Below are 9,988 nucleotides of genomic sequence, written 5' to 3' on the forward strand. Positions count from 1 at the left end.
CGTGACCTTCAGGATTCCTCCACCAGGTACGTCTTGTAGCCTTTCAAATCCAGTCTGCTCAGTGAGATAAGATTATGTCTGAAATTGGATATGTATCGGATCTCCCCAATCTCCTCACTGCATCATCATGTGTCCTCCAGCTGACCGTCCCGATGCTTCTGATCGCACAACTTGATCCATCCGGTAGATAAACAGTATCCTCACTGCTTTTCAGGGAGTCAAACTGCTCCTCTCTGCAACATACATGATAGGTGCATGTAGAATCCAAAATCTACTACTGGGAAGAAGTAGATATCTCGTCAGATATCTCCAAGACATCATCTTTTGACTCGCTACTAACCGTCGCTGTAGTAGCCCTTGTTTGATCCCTGAGTTGAGAGCAATCTCTAGCTAAATATCCCAACTCGTCACACCAGTAACATCTGGTTTTGCTCAAGTCCCTCGTCCTGGACTTGGACCGCTCTCGTCACGATCTTCTGTCGCTCCATCTACCGTCTCCTACTCCTCCAAAAATCGTCAAAGCTGAGCTGCCGCCGTCTGAGCTCGAAGCTAGGTTCTCCCTCCTAAAAATCTCGTTCTGGAGAATCGCTGCGGTGATCTTGTCCATCTTGATGATTCTCTTCTCCACTAGAAGAGCGGTCATCAAGGACTCATACGAAGGGAGAAGCGATGCTAGCAAGATCAGCACCCTGATTTTCTTCTCAACTTTCTCGCCAACATGAAGAGGTCGGTGAGGATCTTCTGAAAGTGATTGAGATGCTCCTGCACATTCTGTCCCTCAGTCATCTGCAGCTGGTAGAACTTCCTCCAGAGGAAGAAAGTACTAGTAAGAGACTTTGCTATGTACAACTCTTTGAGTTTCGATCACAGCATCGTCGGAGAAAACTCACCAAGCATATGGATCACCACCTCATCCACTAGATACAAGTGGATCATACTCACCACCTGCATCTGAAGCTGCCTCTAATCCTACACTTCTATGGTAGTCAGCTTCTCCTCACATAAGAGAGCATCGATCAACTCTTGCTGGATGAGCATGTTCTTCATCCTTGCTGTCACAAGAAAAAATTACTCTTTTCTATCGAACCTGTTGATCTCTATCTTGATTGAGCCTATTTTCTCCATCTTCAATCTTGCTCACCGCCGCCGCAACCTGTGTTTCGGTACCGCCTCACTCTGATACCACTTGTTGGGAATGTCTGGTCAGGACACCACCTCCACAGAACTTTTTCGATACCATGCATCGCAGCAGGAAGAAAGAAGAAACAAAACAGAAATATAATCAAATACGTGGATCGGCCAAAAAGTTCGTCTCTACAAGGCATGCAAGCTTTACTATAAAAAAGAAAAAATTACAAGAGGAGATCACGCCTTCAATCCTCGTACACCCAATCTCTCTCACACAAGAAGCTCTCTCTCACAAAAGCTCTCTCTAAGAAGATCCTTTGAACCTTTGAAGTGGCCGCTGTCTGTTGCCTAACAGTCTACCTGAAGCTCTTGCTTCTGCTCTCTATCGGCACCTCTCTAGGGTCTGTTGCTGCTTCGGATCCTCGACCGAACACACCACGCCGTACTCCCCTCTGTTCACTATTACAGACCTGAATCCGAGCTCTGATCGGATATGCACTCCGATTATCACCCGAACATGCCTTTAAACTGTCAGATCTCGATCGGCTCATCTCTGAGCCGTTCGATCGCACCTCATCGCATGCTGCACGCCCGCTGATCTTCTTGAAACCACTAACAACCGTCCGATCGTGACCAGAATCATCCGTAGCCACCCGATCGCACATCGATCTATGAGAATCCATCATAGACCGCGAGAATCACCTCCGAAACGTGTCCGATCCATGGTGGACCGCAAGAAATTGGACAGAAAATGCCTGGTCTGTCCACAGCAGTCCCCATGGACCATCGGTCCATGCACCGTGCGTGGACTGAGTGAGGATTCGTGCGAGCCGCGCCCGCCTGGGCCTGGGTCGCACCCGCATGTGCGCTTGCCTGGGCCATGCACCGCGTGCCCGCACATCCGATGTGGGGCGGCGTGCGCTCACTCCGCCGTGACCTTCGCCGCTCCGATCTCCATGTAGCTTCTCTCGTGCGTAACTTTACCGTCTAGATTTTATTTGGATTATTTTTGGATTTGTTGGATTTCATTCGTCATCCTGAATTTCACTATGAGCTCAGTATGAAACGAATCTCGAGATATCAAATCTTAATATTTTCAAAAAAGATGCAGCATTCTGTATTGATGTACCGAACTCTTATGAATTTGTAAGGCGGTTGAGGCCACGTTTGCAGCTTGGCTCGATGACAAGCTTGTCGGAGCTTTTTCAATTAGAAAAACAAGCCGAGTTCAGGCTCCATTCAAGGCTCAACTCATAAATAAGTCAAGCCTGACACTCTGAAACACAAAAGAAGAAGCAAAGTCCCTGCACAACAGGCACATTCAACCCTGTTTGCCAAAAAAATTGCCAAGCTTGAAAATTGTGCTTATGTTTGGCTCGAGATGGAACACCCATTTCATTTAAACAAGCCAAGTCTGCTGAGCATTCCAAACCTCTACTTGGGTTAGTCGGTTTGCAGGACCAACCATTCATCGATTTCAATTAGATAAGAGACAGGATTTTAAATCCTGCTCTTATCTACGAGAAAGTCCTGCCAAAAGCAATAAGAACTGGATTTAAATCCACATCAATTTAATTAACATGAAGGGACTTCACCAACTCAACCAATACACTCCATATCCTTGGTATGTCCCTGGTAGTATCCTAATTGTCGTAATGGGCTAATAGCAAAATGACTACTCATCAGTAAACTACATGTAAAGCTGTATTACTCATAGCGGCAGGAATACTAAATCATCTTTTTATTTTTAATTTGATTCTCAATCCATTACAAATGGAGTGAGATTTCATGTTTAATAAAAGGGACGGGCACAAGTTTGGGTTTTTGATTTATTTAAATAAATGGACCAGATTGGGATTGACCGTTTTTGATCAATTCGCTTGACCTGATCCATTCCTTATCCAGTGATCCGATAGCCACCCATAATTTATTTTGAGCCAAAATGACCATGCAATGCAACGTGGCATTGTTGGGTGCAATGCCGATGGATTGGGCCCACGTTAGTGGGACCGGGGTGACAAATTCCTTCGCACTTCATAGGCCCCCGTGGGTCTCCGACAACGTACGCCTCCCGTTCTTGGACCTGAAGATTCTCCCACACCCTTGTGGGACCCATGCACCGCTGCAGCCAAGACTTGTCCTCGTTTATTTATTTTGCCTTCTGGACGTACGTCTGACTCCCGAATCAATCCGTTCATCAAGTATGAAACAAAATTCATTTAAAATCAAACTGTTCGTGAATCAAACCTCATCTAAAATTCAACTCTCAAATTACTGGAATATAAAACGAAAATAAAGTGGAAGCTCAAGCTCAGCTTAAGTCATACGGCAGAAAAAACATGATAATGTTGAACACTTGTCATCAAGCTTTGTTCGAGTTAAATGCAGTTCTACGTAACAAACTGAGACTAAATAGTTTAATACATTTCTACCAATATATATATATAGTTTAACACACAGCAAGAAGAAAAAAATTTGTTTAGTGCATGTAAAGAGTCGATGTTGTTTACAATCCACGCAATTTTCTTGTGAGAATTAAATACAACTGCTTATCCAAAGGTAAACTAGTTTGTGTAATGAAATTCATTATAATTATAATATTCTGTTGGAGGTGGATAAGGAGAAATAATTTAGAAAAAAACTTATATATATATATATATATCTTTTGAAAATATTCGGACAAATCTTCCCTTACAAACAGTACTCAATTAAAAGAAAAAAAATGCAACTATTTGCTAAAATAAGGACATTTATGTGTACAAAATGCATGAGGCATCCATTAGCATATCACATCATAACATGAAATCAATCAAAACTAGGCTAATTCTAAAGAAATTCCAGTAAGGGATGAACAACCCCTGTGCCTCCGTGGCAAGCCCTTGAGTGGTTGAAATTTCAGCATAAATGAAAGTTTCTTCTTAAAGCTTGTCTAGAAGTGTTTTTTGGCATTACCCTTCGGTACATCCACTGCCTAAACCCTCCCACCCTTTCACTGAAACACGGCTCCACCTCATGTTGCCTCTGGATTTTTATTTTTGATCTTATTTTATTTTGAGAGAGAGAGAGAGAGAGTCCTCTGTTCGCTGTTAGAAGTGGACCTATCAGGTCTTTCTCATGAGGCTTTTTTTTTTCCTAATGATATCCGAGGCAGCACCCTGTCACTCTTAAGTCTTGACCTGACCCACGCTCAGATCCACGTGCTACGACGCATCACTTTTATTTTATTTAAACTGGCGCTGAATTCTAGCCAGAGCTTCAGTTTTCAAATATTTTGCACAGGGGATATACCGATATAAAGATTTTACCAGCTCACCTCATGCTTAAAGGAGGAAAAGATAGTTATAAAGATTTTTTCTTGGTATATTAGACCTTCGTGCAATGGTAAGATTAAGATTATGAATTAAAAACATAATTATAATTTCTCTGCATATGAGTGTAAGATGTGTATTTGACCTTAGATCCTGCACTAGTAGGAACCTTGTATATTAGACCCCTCTTTTAGTTATGCTTAGACAATTATCTTAAGAAAAAGAAGAGGAAAGGCATTGAGGATAGTGGTGGTAATGTATGCAACTTTCGTCTGAATGTTGTAAGCTATGAAGTTACTAACAGGAAAAAAAATGCAAGAGAATGATTAGAAAGAAGGAAAATTGGCAATCCACAATGAGAGTTCTTCTTACCGAGCTAACATTGGTATAGCATCTCATGATTCAATTAACCAGCCTTAAATTGCACCAATTCATTAATCACACCAATCATTTCATGCTGCACAAGGAACCTTTTATGCGGCTAAATGGCATCACATGGGCATGAATTTTAAAAAGAAAGCAATTATAGGGGACAAAAAAAATCAGATCTAACAATAAATAAATAAATAAATAAATATGAAAGCCACCGCAAAAGACAAATAGTACCCGCAATTACAATCAAAGATTTATGACATGCTAGATGTAGAAAATAAAGTTTAGCGTAGTGGGTTTCTTTAATTCATATATTACATTATAATTAGCCTATATATATATATATATATATATATATATATTTCAATTTCACCGATCAGAGATGATACAGAGAGTACAAACATGGTTTAACTTCAAAAGCATAGCTCCAGGAATCCAATGAAACCGCCTAAAAACTTTCCCATGTATAACCTGAAAAGTTAAATAAGGTTCCACAATTTCATACTAAAATTAAATCCATACGTTACCAAAAAAAAATTCTACCCAGTTACTGAACAATAATGGAACCAACCACATCCAGCCACAAAAGACATATCTTTAAATTAAGCAATTATTGAGCGTTAAGTTCTTGACATATGGTTGCATAGCTCTCTCACTTTTCTTGCACGGCACCAGTTCCATGACCCACCTGTGGAAGATGCTGCTTTCATTTAGAGTAGAGAGAGAGAGAGAGAGACTCAGAACCAGCTATAGCATTTTGTCTCTCTCAGAAAAACAGCTTGCCCTAACAGTTTAACTCTTAGTCCTGAGACCAAAAGGACAAGGCCCCAAGGGTGGTACCGCAACTGACACTCTGCCCTGCCATTTAGGTGATCTCCTCGTGGCCATGACCCCACATATAATGAACCGAAACCTTGCCACAGAAAAATAACAATTCATACAAACAGCACCCTCTCTATGGAATCAATTGGAACAGTGGAATGAAAGAAAGCAACTATAGAACCCTATGCAAATTGTTTTGAATCAGTTCTCTCCTGTAGAGTTTAAAAAGACTAACATTCAGATACCACAGAAAACGCTATTTAAGTACTGAAATTGGTGTTTATCAGGTTTTGACACACCTCCATACCCAAAAGATCAAGCTAGTGCGCAAGGCAGTGCAGTACCGATAACTTGGCTGCATCCATTCATTTCTGGATCACAAGCAAACTGTTTCAACAAATGATTCCCAGCCTGCCTCACCATGTTATGTTGGAAGTAACTTTTCATATACAAGTGATTTAACAATACTCATTGAACAAATACAAATAATTATCCACTAGAGGTATCCTTGGCAATGAACAAAGAGGTCCAAGCACATCAATTTGCTTCATGTAAACACTCAAGTTTACACTCAAACGCATCCCAATCAACATTTCAAAGCAAAGATACAACAGGATTTATAGTAGATCTTAGTGGTTCTAAAAAGCACCAGCAGCAGCATGCGGTCAAAGCAAACAAAGGATGCTCATGGAGATGGAGGCCAATCAAATCCAGCAAAGGTAAGATTTAGCCCACCACCATAGAACCTGACTACCAACCCTTCCAGATCTTGCTCATCATCCCAAACATTATCATGATCGCTCTCCCCTTCGTAGATGAAATCCCACGAGTACACCGAGGAATCTGAGTAATCGGAGCACTCATCGTCCCAGAAGGTCCTCTCGTAGCAGTCCACAATATGAGGTCCCAACACCTTCAAACTAGAATGCCTCTCCTTCAGGAATTTGTCATCAAGCTTCACATCCCAACAGCCCCGCACGTCCAGGTACTCGAGATCCCTGCATTGTGAAAGGATCTCGAGGACCCCATGGGTCGTAAGGAGGTGGTAGGCCATCTCGAGGTGGCGAAGCTTAGGCATGGTACAAGCTATGGCATGAGCCTCATCATCTTGGCAGGCCTTGTCGGCAACCTCCAGCGGGTGCATCCTCCTACGGAGTCCAACAAGGGCCTTGCAGTGCTTGCCAAATGCCTCAAGGGCACGAGCACCAATCTTTTTACAGTAGCTCACATCCAAGAAAGTGATGTTTGACAGTCTTGGTGCAACATGTTCAACAATGGAGTCACTTATTTCACTCCTTGGTAGCTCTAAGGTCTGAAGGGAACCAGCACTTGCAAAACCCAAAAGAAATAGATAGGGATAAAAGAAATTCATAACAAATGACCATCAAAAAAATTCTCAGTATCAGGCCTTCGCAAGATGTTGACCTAATCCTTTATTTAAATTTTAAAGCTGGTTTACAGTGTGGCTCTCTTCAGCATTAAGTTACGATGCAAACCAGGAATTGCAGAGCTCATCAGAGGAATTAGATGCAAAACCTATATGCGTCATTGAAATCCACAAGTAATAACTTGGACCAAAAAGCTCCAAGAGATGATCCCAAATGTTTGCTCTGCCCATAAAGGTTGTTCTTCCTATAAATATTAAAAGGGGATCTGATGACAGCCTAGTGCTCCATTTACAGGAATGCGATCAGAATAGCAGACACTTGGACAACTGAAATAGATTGATCAGACAAAGCAAGTGATGCTAAAACAACAAAACATTCGATGAAAGGGATATAACCGGTTTACACCTTAAAAAAACATCAACATTCTCAGTTTTGAACTATTTAGGCAACCTGTCCATGCTGATCAATCTATTAAGAATCCATCTCATATGACTGCAAATATTTGTTTCATTAACCTAAAGATGAAATGTGAAACGCAAGAGCAAAAATATTTTATATCCCACTGCCATAAACCTATGGACAGATTTGTCTACATCTCCACAATCTAAACCTAGGACTATATTCTATTAACTTTTCAGAGTTGCTAACCAAATCACAAAGATATGAGAGCCTACAAAGAAAAATAAAAATTCTGCCAAAGTTAAGATCACCACTGATACATCATTCGAGAGCCAGCAATCTAGAGTAACAAGAAATGATAAAATTTTGATAAGATAAGTTTGCTTGACTTGCCATAACGTGATCCTTGAAGTTAAGCATTTCAGATGATTTGTTAAGCCAATAACATCAAGTTGTAGAAACAAGAGAACGGGATAATTTTTATTCAGAGGAGTTCTACTTACTGGTCTGCAATGAAGGAAAAGAGGGAGTCACTGGGGAGTCCAGAGACACTGAGCCGGCGGAAGGAGTCACAGCTCCAGGCAATAAGCATCTGAAGCATTCGATCCAAATGCTCCGGCTTGCAGCGCTGGCTCCATTCCTCGATATCGATATCTTGCCAGCAGTAAGGCCCGGAAGCCGCCCGGCGCCAAGCCTTGCAGACCCTGGGCACCACGGTGAGGATCTCCTGAAGCGAAAGGTTTCGAAAGATTAAGCCCAGAGCATCAGGAATCAGCTCGTCCCATCCCCTGAATTCACTGGAACCCTCCATGTTTTCAACAGAGGAAGAGAAGAAGCACCCTGCAGCCCTGCCCAAAACACCGAGATCGATAAGAGAAATAGAGTCAAGATCTAGAACAAAGAAATGATTCAAAAGGGCAGCTAATTCGGATTGCAATCTACTAGACTCAGACAATATTAGAATCCAGAGCAATAAGCAAAAAGGATTTCAAAAAAACAGAGAAATTTGGGGGAAATAGAATAGAAACCACTCTTTGTTCGATGGATCACCACCCAGATCAACAAGAAGAGCCAAAGAAATCGAAACCAAGAAGCAAGAATTGATAATAGGGGAGATCTAGGAGGCAAATTGGTTCCATTTTGGTTCGAAATAGGAAAAGAAATTATCTATGGTAAGAAGGTTATGAGAAATCTCCCAAAACTGACTCCTTTAAGCTCTCATATTCTTGGCAAACGAAAACGATTGGAAAGAAAAGAATTATCATGCAAAACAAAAAAAGCAAGAAATCAAAAATAAATAGGACATAATGGAGGAAAACAAACCGCGATCTTTTAGTGCTCAATCGCTGGTTACTCATAAGAGAAGGGGGCAAACAGATCAAAACCCAAATGCCGGAACGAGCAAAGAAAAAGTGGGGATCGAATTGCTGAAGAAGGGCCAAAAAAAAAAAAAAAAAAAAGCATTTTTTTAGTCAACTTGCCGACGATTCAGCTGAAGAAAAGTAAAAAAGAAGACAAAAAGCGAAATATCAAGAAATCGAAGATCCACAGGGGAGCATTACTTCGAGCACAAGCGAAATAGCCTCCCTTAAATCCTACTCACCAAAAAGCATCAATTCTGTCCAAAGAAAGTGCGGAAAACACTGTCAATCTTCTATGGGCCACTGCCCATGACCCAAACAACAAAGAAATTGGAGGAAAAAAAGGCAAATGAGAAAAAAAGGTTGTTCTTTAGCCCTTTTATTTGTTCAATTTAACGGAAAAAGGAAACCATATACGAAGAGATACCCAAGAAGAGAAGTACAAGAGCTCCAACTTGATCCTTCGTTCGATCTGCAACCAACAGTAAAGGGAGGGGAGGGGAGGTGGAGAGAGAAAGATGGAAGGAGGAGGAGGCACCAAACTTACAAGAAAACGAGAGGCTGCGGCAAAGAGTACACGAGACGACAACAGGTAAAATAAATAAAAAAATGGAGAGCAGGAGAAATTTGCTTCGTTTTTTTTTTTTTTTTTGTCTTTTATTTTGATGAGATTGTGTGGGAGTAGTTGCTCGTGGGTGCGAATCTTGTAGCAGGTTTATTAAATAATGCAATAATAAAAACGGGGTAATAACATGGGGAAAATCGTTAATATTATGCTTCTGTTGCTGTTTTTTTTTCCAAAGGAAAAAAACTGCCGAAATATTCTATATTTTTCATTTAAGATATATATATATATATATATATATATATATATATTTTCTTGAAGCAATGAGAAATGTAGCTTGTTTGTTGCACCATCACATTATTTGATATATTGTCCATTATTTTTTATATCCTTAGGGTTCGGTAGGATTTTCGAATCAGATCAATTTTTGCTATCCCTAAGCTTTGTTATCAGAATTCGACATATCTATTGTACAAACTAGAAGGTTCATTAGCCATATTAATTGGGTTGGTATGCTATCTTCCTCAAAGAATTTAGTGTAGGGGAACAAAATGTGTGCGGTATGTATCAAATGCCATCATTCTCAAGTTTCTATGCAACCTTTGATTTGGAATGTTGGTTATAAATTTTTGCATGATTAGTTTT

At 40.7% G+C, this 9,988-nt stretch overlaps 1 protein-coding gene across 3 annotated transcripts; it reads right to left on the reverse strand.

The window, feature by feature from the left end:
- Window positions 1–6,054: 6,054 nt before the first annotated feature.
- On the reverse strand, window positions 6,055–9,365 carry LOC105058436 (F-box protein FBW2). 3 transcript variants are annotated; one of them, XM_010941375.4, is made up of 3 exons: window positions 9,222–9,355; window positions 7,921–8,265; window positions 6,055–6,958 (listed from the first exon to the last, which is right to left on the reverse strand). In XM_010941375.4, the coding sequence occupies exons 2-3, from the start codon at window positions 8,226–8,228 to the stop codon at window positions 6,316–6,318; spliced, it is 951 nt and encodes a 316-aa protein (XP_010939677.1). In that variant the 5' UTR covers window positions 8,229–8,265; window positions 9,222–9,355; the 3' UTR covers window positions 6,055–6,315. The 3 variants fall into 3 exon arrangements, with proteins under 3 accessions (XP_010939677.1, XP_010939675.2, XP_010939676.1); XM_010941373.4 differs by lacking the exon at window positions 9,222–9,355 and adding an exon at window positions 8,741–8,982; XM_010941374.4 differs by having other exon boundaries at window positions 6,102–6,958; window positions 9,206–9,365.
- Window positions 9,366–9,988: the final 623 nt, after the last annotated feature.

This window comes from Elaeis guineensis, chromosome 15, assembly GCF_000442705.2.
Source record: "Elaeis guineensis isolate ETL-2024a chromosome 15, EG11, whole genome shotgun sequence".
In the NCBI taxonomy this organism is placed as follows: Eukaryota; Viridiplantae; Streptophyta; class Magnoliopsida; order Arecales; family Arecaceae; genus Elaeis; species Elaeis guineensis.

Bases quoted from the DNA above. Each gene is read 5' to 3' on its own strand.
- LOC105058436 (XM_010941373.4), bottom strand. From the start codon at position 8,775: ATGAGTAACCAGCGATTGAGCACTAAAAGATCGCG. The intron at 8,266-8,740 runs GTTTGTTTTCCT...TGTTTTGGGCAG, and splicing joins TTGAGCACTAAAAGATCGCG to GGCTGCAGGGTGCTTCTTCT. The intron at 6,959-7,920 runs GTAAGTAGAACT...GGGTTTTGCAAG, and splicing joins TTTTCCTTCATTGCAGACCA to TGCTGGTTCCCTTCAGACCT.